Source organism: Stegodyphus dumicola, chromosome 5 (genome assembly GCF_044657685.1).
Source record: "Stegodyphus dumicola isolate Sdum_Otavi_A_Nest chromosome 5, ASM4465768v1".
Taxonomy (NCBI): Eukaryota; Metazoa; Arthropoda; class Arachnida; order Araneae; family Eresidae; genus Stegodyphus; species Stegodyphus dumicola.
This window is the reverse complement of record NC_140772.1, coordinates 198,073,461-198,096,866: the sequence shown is the minus strand read 5'-3', so window position 1 is coordinate 198,096,866 and position 23,406 is coordinate 198,073,461. Positions and strand designations below refer to the sequence as shown.

The 23,406-nt window shown below is 32.9% G+C and overlaps 1 protein-coding gene across 1 annotated transcript in view; it reads left to right on the top strand.

Annotated features, from left to right (window-relative positions):
• The window catches only part of LOC118193141 (reversion-inducing cysteine-rich protein with Kazal motifs-like), a 232,762-nt gene that overhangs the window by 41,352 nt on the left and 168,004 nt on the right, over positions 1–23,406 (top strand). Inside the window, exon 2 of the mRNA XM_035364220.2 lies at positions 3,253–3,305. Coding sequence (XP_035220111.1) covers positions 3,253–3,305 — 53 coding nt within the window. The remainder of the gene's footprint in view (positions 1–3,252; positions 3,306–23,406) is intronic.

Below are 23,406 nucleotides of genomic sequence, written 5' to 3'. Positions count from 1 at the left end.
GACTAACGATAGCAGTTCTTTTTCTGTTAACCTTTTGAACTTCTGTCCGAGTAATTAGAACCGTAATCTCGGATAGTCGAAAATTAGGTTAATAAAGAACTAAATTGTAAAATATGTACGTTTTTCTGAAATTGCCCATTTGAAATTCTAAAAACAATTGCACGAATGCAACAATTAATATTTTAACAATTCCTTTTATTACTAGGTAAAATTTGTTTCCTTCAGTTAACAAATAATCTATATTAGATTATAATTTTTGGTCACATTTTTCACATGGACTTTTATTAATTTTTTGCGGGGTGGGGGAGGACGAGAATGCTTTAGCGATAATTCTGTCATCTACCCGCATGCTTATCCCAGTTTTAGATCAATAAAAGATCCGGCAGATTAACATCAGGATATTGCTTAGTACATATTAAAGAACTTCACTCACAGCGCTTGTTAACCCTTTCCGGTACGCTACCTTCTAAAGTCGGAGTTTTGATAAAAAAAAAAAAAAAAAAAAAAAAAAAAAAAAAAAAAAAAAGAGGTAGGCAGTCTCATTAGGCCTAGAGGAGTACACAAGTAAAATTTTGTGAAGATAGCACTTATCGTTTTAATTCTGTGGGTGTGCCCAAAATGGGCACACTGATTGAATAGAGCTTCAAAAAGAGTACTGAATTGAGCATTGTTGTCAATGAACTGACCGATGAGATGCCGAGAAACAAAGAATAAAGAGTCTTAGTTGTCCTAGATTATCAGTGAGCCCGGTCTGGGCACATCTAGGGTTCGCCGTGTGATTTTAGGCAAGATTTCAAAGTAAAAATTTAAAACCAATATAGAATAAGGAGATTAGCATACAGCCAAAAAAATAACATAGAAATTTCTTTTCAAACAATTCTTTTTATACCCTAAAAAAATCTGGAAGATTTCTTTGAAAAATGAGGGTCTTAAAAAACTAAACATGGCTAAAATATATGGACTGGTTCGTGTTGAGCTGCCATCTACTATAAATAAAGAAGGTTCAGAGTAACGTATAGTAACTTATAAATCCTTTTTCATTCAATTTTTCTGTGCGTACAGAAGGAAATTTTTAGGTGTATCCAGACCGGACACACTGTGCCGCAAAGGGTTAATGACCATGCAGTAAATCTGCTGTATGCTCGTAGTTCGATTCGAATTCAGATCTCGACGAATAGATTGACTGCATAGAAATTTGCATGATTTTGCCATTATAACGTATGTATGAGGCAATTCCCTTTAAAAAAATTCCACGAAGGGACCCTTTCCTTCAAACACAAAACCTTCGTGTGCTTACTTGCCTGTAGTTGAAGTAAGCCAAAACTAAGACTTCAGCAGGATAATTTTCAGATTTCTTTGTTTCATCAGGATCCTTAGCATCTTTGCAATTTTTATTGTTCTTTGAATATATGCCACGAATTGTTTCTTCTTAAAACAACACTTGAAATTTTTTTCTGCTATTTCATTTATTCCGAAGGATCATCCTTTTTATCCTTTGAAGCATATCTACAAATTAATTTTCAGTTAATATTTAACACATATTAACCTCATTTTTTACTATAATGCACAGCAGAAAGTCACTAAATGACCCACTACTGATGGGAAAGACCACAAGTACAACCACGGATAAAACTGGCGAATGTAACTGATTTTCGCGGTACCCTTCCTAATGTTACTACATTTCCCGATTATTTCTTTAAAATGACTGCCGACATTAAAAGCAACCTCAGTTAACAAAGACCTAGACTGACAGAAGCCCGGTTAATGGAGATTATTGTTGTCTTAACAATACAACAAAAATCTGCTTTGTTATAAAAAGGGAATTCCGTATATTTCCCCCTGAATCACATTATATTTGATCTTAATTTCAAGTTTGAAAACAAGTAAAAATCATCTGGAGGTATATTGGATTGTTTTTCAGTCAATTTTTATTTAATTGCTAACTTGAAATTTAAGTTTAAATGTTTGTGATTTAGTGGTTTATCACTCAAATTATATTAAATCGATTTAAACAATAATAAAACACAACAAAATGATTTAAAGAATTAATATCAGAGTGGATTTCTGGACTACTGCTAACAATTTTATGGTTTACTGGTTTGGGGTTGATTTAGAGAATATAACAAAGCGCACAAGCGCGATCTCCTTTAAAAGGGAAGTTGCTGTTGAAGACTTTCTAAGAAAAAGAAGCTCATTTTAATTTTACGCTGATAGAAAACTCTATACTCAGGAATCTATATTCAGGAATCAAAAACAGAATTAGTGTTTAGCTGTCTGCTAAACAGTATTAGTATTTAGCCCTTTAGGACAGAAGAGTCGATAGGCTTTGGGAACGTTGGTAAAACATCGTAGTCACTGGAAATGACTGCATTTTTTGACAGAAATCATACACTGTTCTCCCTGAAATAAATAAAATTTTTAAATGATTACATGTAAAACATGTAAAAGATTTTTAAAGTTAGAGTAAACAATTTAAAAACATAAAAAAGAACAAAATAATTATTAAAAAAAATCTTAAATGTTTCAGATTTTAAATTACGTCCAAAATGGCGTTTTTTTTTTTTTTTTTTTTTTTTTTTTTTTTTTTTTTTTTTAACGTTTTGTGTGTTACCTTTATTTATTAAATATCATGTTCTTTGCACTTAAACAAACCATAAAATTGAATTCAATAGCAATGTCGCAAAATAATTTTAAAATGAGCCTATCTTTAAAATTTCCGATACACAGTTCGACGCACTGAAGATAAAAAGGTTCCCCCCCCCCTTAGAGTGTTGCCATTATTCGGTTTTAAATCATTGAATTTTATTACTCAAATTCGTTAACGTTTTACAAAATATGAAATCGATCATAAAACAAATTCCAAATTTCAAATTTGGGATTTCAGATGCCCATATTCGCAGGAGGATTACGTCATTCAAAATTATATGTCTCTAGATACCGCAATGCGTTTTACCGCAATGCGAGTAATATACATACATTTATGCAAATTTTTCATTATTTAATTTATTCAAATATAATACAGGAAGGACTCTAGCATTTGGCGGCAGCAGTCTGAAAAGTGATTCGCCATTTATAGTGATTCAACGCAAAATCGCAAAACGAAAACAATAGTCCTTCGGGAAATCCCTTTGGACTAATAAGAAAAATTATTCCGCATTGGTTTATCTAAATGTGTTCAAAATTGTAATCACTTACTGTTAGTAAAATTAATTTTAATATGATTATATAATGAGTTCTTTTTGCTTATTTCAGCCATGCGCTGTTGTTCCCTTGCCAATGGATCTTGTAAATCAGCTTGTGAAAAGGTAAGTAATATAACTCATGATTCCTTCTGTATTTAGTTATATGTAGTATTTCAGCAGGATGCAGAACCGATTCGGGAATCTTTGGATAGCTCGATTACCGTCGAAGATGCGATTCATTTAAAGACGATAATAATATTAATAATACAGAAAATTGCATCGCATTCTATTAGAATCAAAAAGTCAAAAATATGGAAGTCACAAGATCTGGAGTTTAAATCTCCTGCAGGTGACATGTAGTCTGCTGCAATATTTCAAATTCGCATGCGAAGAAAGCGATGAAGCGATAAGAAATAATCGCTTCAAGAAATTTTGAAACGCTTAATGCATGCTATAAATAAACATTTCTGTAAATATCGATTTTTTTTCAAGTTTTATTAATTTTAGTTTTAAAGATCTTTTAGTGTTCCTCACTTTTATTCTACAAAACTAAATGTTGAGGAATCTAGTGAACTACAAAGCGAATAATCGCTGAAGTCCAAGAACAGAAACGTAAACACAAGAAGGGTTAATTACCCTTTATTTGCTCAAAATAAAGATATACAGACAGCCCCTTTCTCAGGGCGTACAACAAAGTCTCCGCTGGGGCTTTAACACAAAATGTAAGAAATTAAAACTAACTAATGAAATTTAGCCGAAGCTAACGCTATTCTAAACTAGCTGGCTAGTAATATTTAATTAGCCAGCGAAGCTATCAAAAGGCACGTAATACGGCCGCGCGTAGTAACAGTTAGAGGAACGTAGCCAAAAAGCAAACCCGTGCTATTCAGGAATCCTAACTCTCTCTCTTTCGCAGTTAGTGGAACTTAGATACTTTCCACTTCTTATTTGCATTTAACATGATTCTAAAAACTCATTCTGGTAGGAAATTGTAAGCTGAAGCTAGAAGAGATAGGAAAGGTTCATAAACTTAAAATAACTGTTATAAAATTAGGATTTATCTTACAGTCTTAAGAGATTTGATTTTTTAACGAATTTTCCGATTTTGTAAAATTGTGACCAATTTGTTTGATGCTCAAAAGCACGCCTTGCATTATGACTCCTGCTAAAATTGCTCATGTTACAACGGGTAATGTAGTAATGGTGTTAAACATAATAGAAATCAGAAGGATGGGGTTCAGAATAGCTTGAAAATACTCGTCCGTATTCCCTCAGTCCCTAATTTGAATTACTTAAAATGAAAGTAACTGTAAACGAAAGGAAGAAAGAACAAAGGTGAATATGGCACCGAAGAATAAAAACAAAATGGGGCGCCGAAAATAGAAAGAATGAGAATGATATTTAGCTTCATTTAATGTAATTGTTCTATTGTAGACAATTAATATGTTATTTTAGGACAGGTATACTCTTTAAGCTCATTCAAGTTTAAATTCAAATTCAGTTCTTATAGAAAAAACAAAATAAAACAATGGTTTCCTGATACTAATTTAAGACTTAATTTTCCTTTTGTTTTGACCTTAAGCAATGTATTTAATGAAACAACATATATTAATGTGAATATGATTTTCTTGTTGTCTCTTATATCTTCCTCTAAATTCTAGTATTATTTGAATACTATTTGTAAAAAAAGTGCTTTTCATTGTAAAGTTTATCTTAAGTTTCTAACAGTTAATTCTAGTTAAAGCTACTTTCCTGTTATTCCTAATTTCAGCTTACAATTTCCTACCAGAATGTGTTTTTAGAATTGCGTTTAATGCAAATGAGTGGTATTTAAGTATTAGTTCCACTGACTTCGAGAGAGACCCTCAGAGTTTTTGACTGGCGTGCGTCCGCCTTTTGGCTACGTCTCTCTCTAAGCTGTTACTACGCTCGGCCGTATTATAGTCCCTTGATAGATTGGCTAACTTATTAGATATTTAGAGGCCAACTACTTAGAATTTTGATAGCTTCGGCTATACCTTTTTAGCCAAGCATTAGTTAAGTCTTATTTCTTATTATTTTAAGTTCAAGCCCAAGTGGAGGCTTTGCTGTACGCCTTGAGAAAGGGGCCGACTGTTTAACTCATATTTTGAGAAATGAAGGGTAATTAACCCTTTTTGAGTTTACGTCTTTGTTTCTGAACTAAAGTGATTATTCTCTTAACTGTTCACGAGGTTCCTACACATTTAACTGTTAGATAAAGGGGTGAAACCCCACATCATTTAAATGAAAAAATTCCTGAGCACTGAGAAGCTTTGTTGAAGTAGTTTGAGTAGTTTTGCTTCGGAATATTACGTAATGTGCTAATGCGCAGTTTTATGAGAAGTAACATACGTAAACTGTTAAGTAATTAAGGTTAACATATGGTATTCAAACGGTGAACTTATCCAGTTTTTATCTATTTAGAATTTAATATTTCCCACCCGCTTTAAAATGTATTCTTCTTTTCGGTATTCTTTGCTTCACGCACATTTCACGCACATTTGTATTTCAGAATTACATAAAACTTGTGAATTTTACTTTTGCTTTTCTGTTCAAAAGGCAAAGCAATGAATGGACTCGATGATAAAGTATTCAAGCGGACTAAAATTAACGTGGGATTAATGAAGGATCAAATAGTTGCACAATTCAATCTTAGATTTGATTACCCCTGATTTTTATAACTGTTACCGTGAAAGACCGAAATTGGAGAATGTCGACTTTCACCGAAGAATGTCAACATTCACCAAATACGTCGGTGAAAGTTCGAATATTGCATTACATTCTTGTACATTCGGACCCTCACCAGTGTATGTCGACAATCACAGATATGTTCTGGTGTAGGTCGAAAAGAGAGGACTATATGTACGCGCAGTCATTTCAAAAGGAAGTGTGTTCCACAAATAAATGCGGTTGAAAAAAGCAAGGGCCTCTTGTGCAATTCAAAATGTCATAATAGTTTAAGTTGTTGCAATAAATAAGATTTGAATCACATAATTTAGTAAGTTTTTAACTTCTATTATTTTCCTTGTTCTTATTTTAAGTCTCAAGTGTGTTTTTTCGCGACTGAATTGCGGAGAAGAAAATATAATACTCTTATATGTTCAACATTCACCATTAGTACATGGTGAATAGCGACATTTACCGGTGTAATTTAGAAATAAGAGTATTTGGAAAATATTTCATACATACAGCAAGCGACTATGTGAATGTTGACATTCACCAGTGAAAGTCCACATTGTCCAGATTTCGGTGTTTCACTGTAACATAACCATTTATTAAAAAGAACTGTTGTCAAAAATAAGCAACTTTTGACAATACGGCTTGATAGATGGTATCAAAATATAACATGTTTATTTTAACGCTGTTACTAACATTTAATTTTATGATAACAAAATATTTGCAATATTATTTTATTTAGTTAGTTTCATGATAAATGTATGCCATCATTTCAACCTTCGTGTTAATGTTATAATAAATATATAAAAATAAAAATTTTATTAGATTATTTTAACGTAGACTGTTTCTGTTTTACAATAAATCATTTTTAAAAGATTATTAGTCCAAAGGGGCAATTTGTCTAGAAGGGCTATTAATTTAAGTTTGGTATTTTGCGCCGTCCACTATAAAACGGCGTTTCACTTTTCAAATTGTTGCCACCAAATATTATAGCTCTGCATTATATTTAAAGAAATTAAATAATGAAGAATCTGCATGAATGTATGTACGTTTCTCGTATTGTGAAAAAACAACGGTACCTAGAGACATCCAATTTTGAATAACGTAGTCCTCCACTCGAATATGAGCTTCTGGAAGCCTGCATTTGGAATTTGTTTTATTACCTATTTCATATTTTGTAAAACTTTAACTAATTTTGGGTTAGCAAACTCAACATTTCTAAGCGAGCATTGGCAATACTGAAAGGAAAATAAAACACTTTTATCACCAGCGCGCGAGACTGCGTATTCGAAATTCTAAAGTATGCTGTTTTTAAATGTTTTTTTATATTGCTGTTGAATTGAATTTTATGGTTTAAGTGCGAAGAACGTATTTAATAAACCAAGGTAACACAAAAAACGCTAAAAAAAACGCCCTTTTAAACGTAATATAAAATGAAAGCTTTCAGATTTGTTTTAACATTGATCTGAACCATCATTCATGACTCATAATATAATCTGCATCATTAATTCATATTATTTGAAGTGTACTTTTTTTAGTTGATTTCAGAGTACATTGTCTTCCTTTATAATTTTCGTATTTTAAGCACTGATTTAACCTATACAGAACTGCATAATCACATTATATAACTCTTTATTTCTCAAAGGTGTCTCCTTTTCCCAATAACATAACGTGCACTTACTTCATGGAGGTAGGAAGTCCTTTCTTACCTCCATGCCTTACTTAAGGGGGTAGCATTTTGTGGGACGCAAGGGGAAGCTTTCCACGAAGCGAATCTTTCTGCAACCGGAGATGACCACGACCGCCGGAAGTCTGGTTTCCACCCTCCTGACACCATCTCTACGCTTTGTCGCCTCTTTAAAATACTCTGATCTTTTCTTTCTCACCCCTCCTTCATTTCACCTTTTCTCAAAGAATGGCAGAAAAAATGGTGACGAGAGAATAAGTTCAATAATAAAATTAACTTTTTTGTTTTTCCTCAACCATTCGCGTTTTCGTTAATATCCAAGCTGTAATAACCGACGCGTAAGACGCCAGAATTTGGACGGAGTCACCAAGGGTTTTAAATAAACAAAAAATATCTTTTGACGTGGCTGTGGAAGCTAGGTGTTTTGCCAATTTTTCTGCATTTCGGGGTGTTTACAAACATTCTAAAGAAGCTTAAATAAAAATCCAGTTTCTTGTTAGAGCTTAAAGGGGACAAATTAGATACATACTGAAAATAATGTTCATTCTTTATCTTCATCGTAAATAATGTAGCACATAGCATTAGGAAGATGTTTTAATTATTACACTTTAACGGCCAAAACTGTGTAAACTATTTGAAAAATGTATGTTTTTAAGTTTCGATTTCTTAATATTCTTAAGAAAATCGTACGAAGTTGTATACTAACAAAAAGATAATTTTATGCGAAACATAATGCAGTTTATCGTAGTTAATTACTTTATTATATAAAAGGTTATAGCTGAATAAAAACGGAAAAGAAGCAAATTTGTCTTACGTAGAGATGGAACTGCTTGAACTCAAAACAGAGAATCTGTCAGATACAGAGAAAAGTTTTGCATGATTAAACACACAGCCTTTGATGCCAGAATTGGCAATAAAACGTCTTACTTGTTTAATTATCAATAAATTAATAGTTATTTCTACGCGTTTTTAATGAAATTTCTTTAAGAAAGCTATATAGATATATACGTACTATACCTGTACATATATCTAAACATATAATACGTATAAATATGTATACGTATCGTATAGGCATACAAGTGCAGAAATATTTACTCCGTTACAAGTACAGAAGTATTTACTCCGTTACAAGTACAGAAGTACTCCTGTACAAGTACAGAAATATTTACTCCTGTACATGTAGATATTGTATAAGAATACGATCATATATGAGAGTTTTGTATTATTTAGATTCAGTTATGAGATTCAAGGGCTATCTTCCTAAGGGAAGAGCTGCCCTCATGTAGAACCTTCTGAGGAAAACTAATTCGTTTTTACGCTGCATATGGTAATAGCCTCGAAAATTCCCATGGAGCCTGCCCGTGGGAAAAGTCTTGAACCCACATCGAGCTACCAGTGTTCAGCGATTTCGCCACTAGCCCTACGGAGTACACAATGAAAATGTGTAAATAGTAATCTTGGAAACAACATACTTAGCTTATGTTTTTAAAAAAGATGTTAAAAATTTCAATATTTGACAATAACATTTAGTCTTGTCACACCTACGTAATTCAATCGCAAGACTTTGTTTTTCTTTCGAGATTGGAAACAACCCTTGATTTATTGTTTTTATTTTTACTCATGTGTTTTTATATACTTTTTTTTCGCAAAGGCATACTGCAACTTGCGTAATTACAAAATTTGCCATCTTTCCTTCTTTCCAACCATTCTGTGAATTCTGCTAGTCAAGATGACATCAGACAAACAATGGTGTTCCGAAACCCGCATGCGGGAAGGTCTCGACGGTTTCAAGAGACAAAACGATCTGTCCATCAGACACGCAGTATCGCCTTCTGGAACGCATCGAACGATAACAAACACTCTCTTCAATGACAGTTTCTCCCTCACACACCGTTGATCATGGGCAAAGAGGAGAGAAAAAAAAGCTGTTGAAAATCGCAGGTTGTTTTTCTTCTGTATTTTTAACTCGGAATCAAAACAAAAAAAAATATATTGCATTCCTACTGCTGTTTTCTCACAGTGATGATCGAACCACTTCTTTGAGGTAACTTTGACAGAGCTGGAGAAGTCAAAGCGCAAAAAGTGGTATATGATGAAAACAGACAAACTTATAAGACTGCATTCAAAAGACGTATAACAGTTGTTCGTTAAAATAATTCCGCTTTTACCTTTTAGATTAAAGCTGTTAATTAATTTCACTTTTACTTTTTAGATTGATATATTGAATCTTAATCGTATTTACGGTTAAAATCTTTATTTCTGCGAGATAATCAATTATACGCAATTTTCCTGCATTTCATTTAAACAAATTGAATTAACAGTTAACGAGTTTTGAATTACGTCCACTTCGTCGATAGCGCATAAACCACAATAGAATAAATGCACTCTTTAAAGTTCGCTATGTTTATTTACCACAGCGACACTTCGGCGCTAGGTTCACTGAACAGTGTTACATCTCATTCATTTCACAGTGCACAAAAATTATATCATCTGAAGAATTACCCCATGTTCTATTCAAATATTATAATAAATCTGAAACCATGTTTAAAAGAAATTAAACAAATAAAAAAGAAACTGTTTTCACAGACGATTCATCGCCGCTTACCTGATGCGCATGCGCTACTAATTAATTCAGTTCTCATTTCGCAGCAAGGCAAAAATACCTAAAAATTTAAAATATTTTCATTAAAAATTGAAAGAGGAAAACATAAACACCAAGTACAGTTAAAATAATTTTAAAAAACAATTTTTACAATTAAAATTATAGTTTCTACGCAATAACAAGCCAATAACTTAGACGATAATTCCGTAATGAATTAAGCGTCATTTAATTCACAATAATAAAAGAAGACGTTACTTTGTTGTTGCGAAGCTTAGTTTCTCTAGATTGGCAATAAACTCACTATTCTGCTAAGTTTCAAATGTAAACAAATATGGCTGCAAGCTAAACAAAAATTAGGCTCAGCCGCACTTAAAAACTTTTAAATTGTTGGTAATTTTACAATTATTGTACGCAGGTTAACTAAAGGCATAAAGACCTTAACCGGAAGATAAGAACAACAGAATTCAATAATTTTTAAATCAAAAAATGCAGAGTTTACAAGCATATAAGAATAAAGAAACTGAGCTCACTGAGCCGAGTAATAAAGTGGATATATATATAATAAATTTATATACTTTTGGTGCTTCCGATAGCAACCAAAATGGGAGGAGCACATCTACATGTTACAGCAGTCCTACGTACAAAATTTCAACTTTCTGAGACTACTCGTCTTTGAATTATGCCAAATATATAAGTACATACGTACGTACAGACGCCACGAAAAAATCTTTTTAGAATTTATTTTAAATCATTTTTTTTTTTATTTTTTTGGGGGCGACAAAAGAATCTTTTATTTTGTACTTAACGTACAGGTGTCACGCAAAAACATCTTTAAATTGCATTCGATAGCGGTCAAAATGGATATTTTCGTTAAATTATGATACCCAAAATTTTTCGCAATTACAATACTTCCTTTTTACTTCGTATAAGGAAGTAAAAATTACTGAATATTCTTCAGGTTATTAGAATGCATTGCCGTATGGAACTTCAGAAGTTCAAAAATTATGTACATTCATTCAAACTTCAGTCGTATTTCAGAAAATATCCGCGTATGATGAGAATCATTAATTTGAACTAAGCAACATAACATAAATGCCCATATTTTGATTCATGTGATAAGAATGAAGTATAGATTTGTCATTCCGCGCTCTTTGCGAGTAGGAAAACATCATTTTTGCTGTCCTAAATTCAGCTGCCGAGCACAAAACAGCAGCCAATCTCCCCGAAAATCACTTCTGCATCAAGACACCAGCACAGCACTGTGGTTACCATTTCTTTACTTGTTTTCTTTGAACATAAATCAGCTTCCTTGAATCCGATGGGACATTTTTTTTTTACCCTGTGCAGATGCAGGGGGTGGAAGATGGAGTTCTCGGAGGTAGAAGGAAAGACGCGTCGGGTGTTGATGTTGTGTAAACAACGCTATAAGTCCGCTAAGGTTGATAGACAGTATCTCTGGAGATTTGGATCAAAATACCTCGGTCCATGGTAAGCAACTATTTCACGCATGCGTGATACAAGGCGCTGTCTACAGGCGGAAAAAAAAAAAAAAAAAAAAAAAAGGAATTACAGAATTTTTTCAGTTTGGGTAATACGCCTGACGTATATTCATTCTCTTAACATTCAGAAGATGGATGCTAGTGTCGCCTAAATTTTTGATTTGTTGAAAATGGATTTCAGAATTTCGAATATCAAGTTTTATGCAATTACTTTCCCCGTTTATCTAAAGAATGTCAGTGGATCTTAGCATCTTCATTTACTGAAAATTACTGGAGACAACCTTAAAGCGAAATTATCAATAACTAGCGGTGTGTAAAACAGATATTATATAAGCTTGTAGGAGCATGCGAAATTTTCACTTTTGCTGAAAAGTTAGTTGGAACACTTATTTTTTCTTCTCAAGATTTCCTGCAAATTTCATGAGAAATTTTATTGTTTCCTTTCATACCAAATATGACTCCATGAATTCATCAAAAGTCTATGTCTCCCGTTCTACTGGGCCAATTAACGAAATTCAAATTGCGTTTTTCATGTCTCGAAAGCACGACTTAGGATATGAGTAAAAATCCTTTCCCTATTTCAATATAATGAATATTGAATCTTGTAGGAAGAATAAAGCTAATTTTTCAGAATAAACAAAATACTTTTATTTAAATTTTAAAACAGAACCAAAAAAAATAAATACTGCAGCTCTAAACTATCAAAATTTTAAAGTCTTAACTACTGCAGTTAAAACTCTTACAACTATTAAAAAATTCCTCATCTTAAACTCTCTAAAACAAAAAAATATAAAAAATCTTTCGAATCCTCTTCTTGTTGCCACACCGTAAAATGCAAGTTCTTGTCCTATTATTTATATTTCACGTTCTCTTTAAGTCACGATCTTCACAAGTCATGATCTTTATAAGTCACGATCTTTACAATATGTATTAGATTTATACATAGCATTATTCTAATATAGATATTTCGACACAAAATCGAACTTTTTCTGAATGCCAATTTTTTCCATATTTCGATTCTAGGACTCAAATATGCCAAACTGCCAAATTTTGTAAAAATCGCACTAGAAGTTATTAAAACAAATAGCTCTTAAAATTTTAGCTCCTTCATGTTAATTGAATTCGGTATATACTTATTATTCTCTCTTTTTTTTTTATTAAATTTATTTGATTCTTCCTTTGTTTTTTCGAAATTTCGGTTCATTCCAAATAATATTCGCCTATTTTTTATGATTTATTTTAAAATTTATATTTTTAAGTAATTTTTATAAATTTTTTAAACAATTTTGAATTATAATCTATAAAATGTTTACCATCATCTTAAAGTAGATGTATTTCTAAGCATCCTTGCAAAAAATTAGAACTTTTTATTCAAAATTTCCGTAGATATATGTGAATTTATATATTAGTGCGTTTTGAAATTTGGCATATTTGTTGAAAGCGATAATAACATCAAATGTGGTTTAGGCATTTGGTTAAAATTATTTGAAAGGAGAAACGATGTGACTTTTTTTCTAGTCCTGCACAATGGCAGGTAATGGAAGATAGGTTGCCATATATTAAGATGTTCGCCAAGTGAATTATTCTTGGCCCAAAATGAAAATTGCGCCAAGTTAAATTTTTAAATTTCTCCGCAAATTTCGCACCAAATTTTACAAAATTTATTATTTAGGCATAATTTGAGCCGTAGAATCGAAATATTGAAAACATTTGGTATGTGATTTCAGAAAAAGTTTGATTTTGTGTCAAAATACCTATGTTAGAACAAGGGGGGGGGAAACGGAAAGAATTACTGATATTTAGCCGTACTATCCACGCGACTGCTGGTGGGCCTTAACATTACAGATATGATATATAACTGTTGACGAATTCGGTGAGCAGTAAAAATATATGTGTTATTGCGCGCAATATGCACAATGCTTTATTTACAACTGCAACATCTGATAACAATCATTTTCTATTTTTGTCTGAAATTAAGTCTGAAATTTCTCCAATTGCTGAACAAAAAATTTGACAGCAACTGTTTAAATGTAACGTGGGTTATTACCCTAAGAAGTATATTTTATTGTTTTATATCATTCCCACGTATTGTCACTCATGTTTTCACGAAGTAAAGGATGCTGATTAATGTTGTTTTCAAGTTGTTGGACAGTGACAGTTGTTGTTAAAGTTTGATACTCAATGCACTTCATTCAGGAGATCATCAATCACAGACACATTGTTTACTTCAACCAAGATGTTTTTGTCACTGCAAATGAAAAAAAAAATTGAAGAAAAATTTTGCTCGAATCATGTTGTAAGGCAAGAAGAAATTTTGTTTGTATTACTTTTTCGTATCAGACTTTGTTTAAGAATGTTCACCTTCTTACTCGAATATACGTGTAATATCTACATAGAAATATTTACTACTAGAAATCTTTAAAAGAAGAAATAAATATGTGAAAATAATTGACATAAAAGTTTTACTGAGACCGGAAAATTTAGTGACCGAATATTTATCCAAATAATTACATTAGCGTTGTTTAGTCTAGTTTCCATTATTTCTAGTTTTCTTGGATATATCGCTTTTTGAAATCCCACTCATAGTTGTGAAATTTTTGTCTATTATTTATCAGATTTGGGTGTAAATTAAGCTTGTCTTCGATGTCAAAGTTTTTGGATCCTTTCTGCCGTACAACTGTTAAGGAAAAGAAATATGAAGTAGAAAAAACAGCGAATTTTTTATGTATACTCACAAAAATAAAGATGAGAAAAAAAGCTAGTGACAACAAACCTATAAAATTAGATTTATTCACTCGTAGTTAACAACTTAAAACGAGTAACCTCAAAACGTTGAAATTTTGTACATGGGACTGCTATAACATAAGATGTGCACCTCCCTGTTTGGTTGCAATCAGCCGCACCAAAAGTATATATGTAAGATATAAGAAAATACGATAGCTGCTTTAAAAATAATTGGCGACCTCAAAATTAACATTCTAAATTTGGTGCTCTCCCCCTAAATTCATCCGTTCTCCCAAATTCGAGAATCTTCTATGTTATGTAACAACCTCAAATTAACCAATCACAAATTAGTTCTAGTTATACCTCAGATTTAGTATAAATACCGATGACGAATTAATTGGGTCATTCTTCCCTTCCCTAACTGCTGCTCTGTCAACATCGCGTCGCTTTACCTTTGCTTATGATAAATTTCTTTGTACATTCGCTTATAAAAGAAATGACGTAGGCATTTAAGTAAAGCGATCCGGTATTGACAGAGCAGCAGTTAGGGAAGGGAAGAAAGTTAGCGAAGGGAAGAATTTAGTATAAATACCGCTGGCGTAATTAACTAGCCAGCGGTATTTATACTAAATCTGAGGTATAACTAAAGCTAATCTGCAATTATTTAATTTGAGGTTGTTACATAACAGAGAAGATTTTAGAATATGGGAGAACGGATGAATTTAGGTGGATAGCATTAAATCTAGAATTTTAATTTTGAGGTCGCCAATTACTTTTAAAGCAGCTATCGTATTCTCTTATATCTTACATATACCCACTCGGTTATCTGGCTCGAAGAGCTAAGTTTTTTTACTCTTATATATTGGTAAATTGTCCATTTTTTGCTTTAAAAGTGATTGAATCATATTGTTTTGTGTTCGGATTAAGATTTTTATGCTTTTAGTTAATCTGCATGTAATAGTTGTAGAATTATCAACAATTTGAAAGTTGTTTAAGTTCCATCAAGCCTAACCACGCCGCCATTTGTTTACATTTGAAATTTAGTAGCATAGTGAATTAACTCAGTTTCTGCACGAACTTTAATGTCGTTTTGCTGAGTGAAGCCAAAAGTTTTATGCACCGAAAAATCTCTTTTTCTGCCTAATTTTAATAATTTAAACTCTAATTTTAATTGTAAAAATTTTTAACGGTTTTTAACTCTATTTGGTGTTTTAGGTTTCTCTGTATTTTACAATTTTTATTGAAGATGTTATGAGTTTTAGGTACTTTTCCCATGGCGCGAAGGGAGAACAGAATTGATTGAATGAGAAGTATATCTCTAATGAAATTCCGGGAAATAAGTTTAAATGAAATGCAGCTAAAAATGTGCATAATTTAATAGGCCGTACAAGGAAGTCATGTGGTGTCTGCATCAGATTTTTTTTAACTGAAAGTTTACACTAGATAGAAACAAACATTCTTCTGAATGCTGCGCGCCAAATGCAATTCATTAATTAAGCGTCAGAAACTTAGACAGAAATGCGCGCGTGGAAAATTGATCGCATTTGCTAAGAATATGTTCTATGTTAAAGTAGAAGCAAAAAATTTACGCTTAAGGGAAAATAACCAAACAGATTAAGATAGCGTAACTATATAGAAGTTACGGAAGTTAATTTCGCAAATGATAATAGAAACTAACTTAAAATTTACATAGAAACATTTAACATTTGTGCTTGTGTTTTTTTTTTTTTTTTAAACTTTTCTTTTTATTAACTAGGGCAATATAATTCAGGATAGCATATGATTTTCCATCTCGTAAAGAATCATCTGGGTGTCCATAAATAATCAGATATCTTCATTTTGATTCCAATACTTTACTCTGATGACACACAAATACTTATTAAAAATAATAAGTGAAATATAGAAAAAAAAGGGTTTCACTTTGTATGCTGTACATTATTAAAACTGAAAATATTTTATATCAACCATATCATCAAACTTTTCTTTTCTTGAGATCTGAAACATCTTCTTCCATTTCTCGTATTCCGATGTATTCAAGTTTTATAATAGATTAAGCTAGTTAATGAAGTATATGTTTATAGTGCTGTAGTTATAATTAATAACTGCAAATGAGCAATGCTCTCCCGAGACTCGAACCTGGACCTCTCGAATACGCGCCGAGTGTACTACAATTACACCACAAAGGCATGCAGAAAGGAAGGAGAAAATACCTCATATATTCCCCCTTTTAAAGGGCGACTGGACATTAAGGGACCCAATCGCCAAATCCTGATGGTGAAGAATCATTATCCACCACCTTTTAGTTCTATATAAATTCAATTAATAACTGTAGAATTGATTGCGCGCAAACACAAAGTGTCTTACCTCTGAAACGAATTTTGAACAGCGGAAATATGTGTTTATTAGGAAAATATGTGTTACTTACCATACAAAAACGCTGGCAAGTATTTAATAAAAACAAGATAATATGGTACCTTTGAAGCAAAAGTGTTGACATTTCAAGAGGCAAAACTAACACTATTTTACTGCAAAGCATAATCTTAGAATTTGTAGATTTTATATTTATCTCCCTCCTTTCTGCTTGCCTTCGTGGTGTAATGGAGCATATTCGGCGCGTATTCGAGAAATCCAGGTTCGAATCTGGGCGAGCGCATTGCACAATCCTAACAGTGGCGCCCGAACTAAAAGGTGGTGGATAATGATTCTTCACCATCAGGATTTGGCGATTGGGTCCCCTAATGTCCAGTCGCCCTTTAAAAGGGGGAATATGAGGTATTTTCTCCCTCCTTTCTGCCTGCCTTTGTGGTGTAACTGTAGTACACTCGGCGCGTATTCGAGAGGTCCAGGTTCGAGTCCCGGATGGGCATTGTTCATTTCCTTCTCTAGAATCAAAATAACCTAATGTCTCTACAGCTTCATATGCAAAGCAGGGAACCACAACATAAACAACCGTACCACTATTTAGGCATATCGGTTGATTGTCCATGATGTGGGGCTACCTACTACCAGCTATCCCAAGAGACACCGACCCCAAGCTGCCATTTATATCAAAAATTCAACTTTTACAATTTAGAAATTTTACATAAACTTTATAGCTTCATATGCATCATTCTCAATAAACTGCAGACGTATGCGATTCAGCTGACTCAAAACTGCAGAGGGCTTTTATCTCCGAGTGATTAATTGGAGGTTAACTACATACATTACATTCATCATCATACTGCAGTGTTTAACCTTATCTGATAATATGTTTTGGAGAGATAGATTGCACAGGAAAGAAAATTAGTTAGGATATATGTGCTTGAGTCGTCTACATAGGCGAAAACTGACAGTTGTGTACCAGCATCTTTTAATTACTTTAGATGCATGCTTTTACTTTCACTATGAGAATAACAGAGTGAAGTATTTAAGACATTTCATTCTGCTGCGAAGATGCTTCATCATAGCAGTCTTTTGACAATGCTGTATTCGTAATGCATACAAATGAGTTCCAGCTTTCGCAGATGATGAAAAGATAAGTCACAGACACAAGAGCAAAACAAAATTAACTCCTATTTGCTCACTATAAATAGAATTCAAGCCGGCAGGCGGGAAGATGCTCCGAATAGTTGGCACCCCTCGGGGAGTTTCTTCTAATGACACAAACAAAAAAAAAAAAAAAAAAAAAAAAAAAAAGAACACAACAATTGCATCACACGACTTTTGCAAGATTCTTTACCTGCCTTTTCTGCGTAGCTAATAACTCACGCTTCAAATGTCCCCACTTTTTCAGAGTTCAAAAAAGTAGTCAGCGCATCAGACATCCTTTCTCTTCTTCTTCCTTCCCTTCCAAAGCTAAAAGACACTTGAAAATGAAATTTAGGATTTGACATAGAAATTACAGACTTAAATATTACTTAAAAATCAAAATGTTTATTTTAATTTGACGTATAATCCTTTTTTAAAGACATAAAAAGTAATGCTGTATTGCCAGATTCCGTGAAATAATCATTTTAAATTTCTTTATAGGGATTTATTTTTAGAGTTTAATTTTTTACAGGTAAATAGCATAATTTATAAAATACAAGCAATTTTGAGATATTGTGTGCAAAAGTTTTGGACTGTAGAATCTTTGTTTCCTTTTCCAAGTTCGAGCATAAGTTACTTTTAAAACTTTTGTGATTTTTCTGTTGAATTGGATGTGGCGTAAGTTAGACGAAAGCAATGCATAATAGTAAAGCTAAAAATGAAAAAACAATTTTGTATAAATACGCATATACATTCTTTGTCGCCAAAACTCAATTCAAATCAAAATATAAAGAAATCTCACTTACCTGTCAGACGCATTCTTGCCTTTTATCATTTTCTCCATATTTTATTGACGACACAATTAAATACATTTACAACAAAAAGAAGCACATATAAACTTTGGTTAAGGTTTCGTGTTGGTGTTACATCTCTCGCAATCATCAAGGTTCTGCACTAGTCCGAAGAATTCAAGGGCACACAACGCCATCTGGTGCAATACAGTTTCTACATTTTGTTAACAGGCGTAAATCCAAGAGGAGATTGGTAACTTGCGATGTTCAACGATAATACACCTTAACACAATCTCTCTGATCCACAATCTCTGACCTTAACACACAATCTCTGATCCTTAACACAATCTCTGACGTTAAAATCTGAATCCTTTTCTTTCTTTCTTCTTCTCCTCTTCTCCTTCTGTCTTCTTTAGTTGCAGAATTGAGTTTGACGGTTTCCCTGATTTTTCGCGTGGGGATGAATGATGTTCTCTTTATTGGTGACAAACCTAACGTATACAGTCTGGGACCATTCATTTATATCTGAAAGGTATTGATTCGATTTTACTTTCAACTCTGTGTATAGCATAAAAATCAAATTAATGTCTAACCTTCTTTTCCAATGGAATCGCTTGTTGACATTTTAGAATTTCAGTGTTTGCTACTCTTCAAAACCGTAATCATTAATTACTAAGGCCGTTGGGCAGTTACTAAGATTGGGTAGGCTTTTAAAATGGGTGGAGACGATACCAAGAAGTGGCCAAATGAAATAAAGGAGAGAACAAGATTGATACGGTTCGAAATAGTTTTCTAAGTAGAACCTAATCCGTAATGTGGGCAAGGTCTGAAACGTGATTCATTAGGACAGTGATAACGATGACAAATGATGAAGTCATTCAAACGCAAATTATAGTTTAAAAGCGCTACATAATTTTTGCATTTTTAAGACTGTTAAAACGGGAAATTTCCATTCTTCAATTATGCTTAATAAAAATTAAAACTGATGAAAACGTTTGGAAAGCTGTGAACTCGGATAAAATTAATGGACCACTATTTCAAAGCGAATTATTAATTTAATCGTAGATTGAAATTCAGTTACATCGCTTGGATGGATGTCTATTTTCTTTACCGTTAGTTATATACATTTCTTTCTTTCTTCTTTTTCTTTTCTTTATAGTTTTAGAATTTTAGACAGTTTATCTTGAATATAATACTTTAAAAGATAATAGTCTTATAATAAAGTTGCTGGACAAATTTTGTTGACATTAGGAGCATATCATGAATATTGTTTTATACAAAAGCGAAAGCTGATTATTCCAAAACGTATGCACATTTTACATTTAATGATTTTTTGTAAAATGTGCATACGTTTTGGAATGCACATTTTACATAAAGGTCATAAATGTCATTTTACATAAAATCATAAAGTTTTGGAACGTTATTTATTTTACATTTATGGAACATGTTCCATATCCCATTCCTTCAGAATTCAGTCGCATTAAAAGCAAAGATGTCTTGCATCCAATATCGATTCATTAACGAAAGCTCCGTCGAGGACGCTAGGCAACAACCTTAAGATGGCAGTTTCCTAGTCCAATATCAAGGGTGTGCAAAAGATAGGACAAAATTTCTCAGCGTAGCTGTGATACCTTTCTAGTCGTCGCTTCATCTATATGTGATATGCGATTTAGGATTATTTCTTAAGAATTATTTATCAACTAAGCACGGGTATGTATCAAAGAATTTATAAACGATATGCTTCACTCCTTAACACCACAGTTCAGTGAGGATATTAGTATTCGGTAGGAGTAGCTGTTAAAAGATTATGCCCACTGATTTGTGTCCAAATCCCAGTGTCACTTCACACTGAGGAATCCTTGTCTTTCTGAAGGCTCAAGATGTTCGTTCTATTTCATTTAGGTTCCTTTAGCCTTCAAATGGACTTAGGAATTGGAAAATTATAGGCATCATTTCCCAATATCTGAGAGAACGGAAATTTACCAAGCTTTGCTGTAGTAGTAAGACGGCTGAGAAGCACAGGCTTTGTACGCGGTTTATCAACAGACAGACTCGTTACTGAAGCCTACTCATCATGCCAATCAGATCGCAACTTTATACTTCCTTAGGTATCTGAAACCTCAAGCTCAACGCATGTGGTTCATTTTTTGATCTACAACCAAAAGTACAATTGAATGAGGTCAACATTTTATGTCGAACTTATAAGGTATTTCTCTCACCTTCTGAACGTGCCTTCGTGGTGTAGTGGTTCTGCACGTGCCGGTATTCCCGAGGTCCGTGGTTCGATTTCCGGCGAAGGCGTTTGCTCATTTTTCATCTCTCTGGCTTTTTCAATTAACCTAATTTCTATACAAGCTCACTATTATAGAAGTATGGGAACTAAAAGTTTACACTGGTTTCTTTAAAACATGAAGTGGAAGGCCTTGTTATAAATCATAAAGCCCAAAACATTTACTATTTTGTGCTTCAAATTATTAATTATGCAACATCGTAACAGCAAATATATTTATCGAATTGAGTTTTAAAGTATCTTCTGTACTGTGCAGTGCGTAGTGACACACTACTGCATTCCTAAGCCTCACTATGTTTTTCGTGTTTTATGCCCTTCAGAAAGGCTGTAGCAGAATCCTACTGCATATTTATTATAAAACTAGTAATATATAATTTAATTTTGAGTCTTCAAATTTAGACTTAAACCTAATTCCTATTCACGATAATAATAGTAGAAAATCCAATGCATCTGCATATTTCTAGTATTTGCTTAAATATGTCATCAACCAAAAAACATATTTTAGATTATAGACTATTGTAGCGTACTAGAGCTATGGATAAAAGATACTAGAGCTAGGTAAAAGACGTTTCAACATGAATACAAACGGTATATCGCAAAGTCTTCTCTCCATTTCTGTCAGTTTCCGACTACAGCTGCATGGCATCTCCCCTGCAACTGATATGCTATTACCAACGAGGGTAGTCTTGGACGGATCCCGTACTCGATGTGCTCCTGTGAGGTGAAAGAACGATAACCCTGTTTGCCATTCACCCTGAACCATAATCACCCTTCTCTAGAGAGAACTAAATCCCAGATGACAGACATGGCCAAGCTTTGACTTGGATATCTCATTTGAGGATTCAAGTGTAAACAGGATTACGGTCTGGTGAAACCATACGTTATCTAGGAGAATGGACCATCTGCTGATACCATAAAAAAAGAGAGATATTTCTTGAAAACTAACAGAAATTTCTTTTAGTACAGCGATCACAACTCCCTTTTCTTCATAGAATGTCATATTCTGTAGCAAACATCAAATAAAGATCTCACTTACACCCTATAGTTAATAAGTGAAATATTAATTGCACATCTTGAGAAACTCTGGGAAAGATAATTTAGAGATGTAAACTGCACACAAATTATTTGTACATATATTAAAGTTTCATATATTAAAAGGTATTTTCTCCCTTCTTTCCGCATGCCTTCGTGATGTAATTTTAAGCATAATCGAAGCGTATTTGACATGTCCAGAGTCCGAGTCCTTAAGTCCAGGTGAGGGCATAGCATATATTTCACGTATCTGGTTCAAAATACCCTAATGACTCTGCAATATGTATATTGGTTGAACATTCCAAATTTTTAAAGATCTTCATGCCATGTCTCATTATCTGTTTTCCCTTTTAATAGTTTGGTGAAAATATTTGAACCGTAATTCGTTGAAAATCGACTATAATTTGAACGAAAATTTCATATATGCACTAACTTAATGTTCTTAGTTACCCTTACAGAAGTTCTAAACGGAGGCCTCCTTCCTCTTACATAGATAACCGTCATATCATATGTTAGAAACATAACTGAACTAAATAGAACTGTAAACCGCGGCAAGATCACGATGGTCTGTTGGGAATTAAATGGGGAGTTATAAAGCATATGAGGTTACTCTTGTTTCATTTCGCAGAGTTATGCAACAAGTAAAAATCAGTGTTAATGAAGTCGATAGCAACTAAGCTCATTTCATGTACTTTCTTTTCGTGAGATTTGAATGTAACAGATGAGTTAGTCATTGTGCATTTTACATGTTTTTCATGGCACAATGTTTTAATTTATCTGACATAAACTTTATAAAGGGAAAAAGTATAAAGAAAACACACAAAAAAATAATATTATTTATAATAATATTACTTATTATTATTATTATTATTATAAATAATATTATTACTTATTTTCTTTAATTTTTGGCTTAAAGAAAATAAGTCAGCCCAATTTGCAACCTTAAATAATCATGTAGGTACTGTTGATTATATGTATGCTGAAATTATTTATATTTCTACTGACTATATGTAAATATATTTCACTACAGCCCTTGAAGGTATAATTTGTAATAACAAGATAAACAAGGCGTGTTATTAATTAAGATCAGTTTTGGCTTTAGTTGTATAGAATCAAATCTTATGGTTGGATCTGTTTAACCGATAATTATTAATTTATACAATTAAGGGGGTTTTTTTGTACGATCTAATCTCATTTTAAACAAATCGAATGAAATGAACTTGACGAGTGAATTAATTCAGCAGAATAAGTCCAACTTTGTGGAATAAATAAACTTATAAAAGTTGCTCTTTGACTACGGAGCGTTAGTATTGTTGCGTTCTACGGGTTCGTGGATTTGGAGTGATTGAAGACAACACTTAAAGAAGAATCAAAATACAATTTATTCGTCAGTAT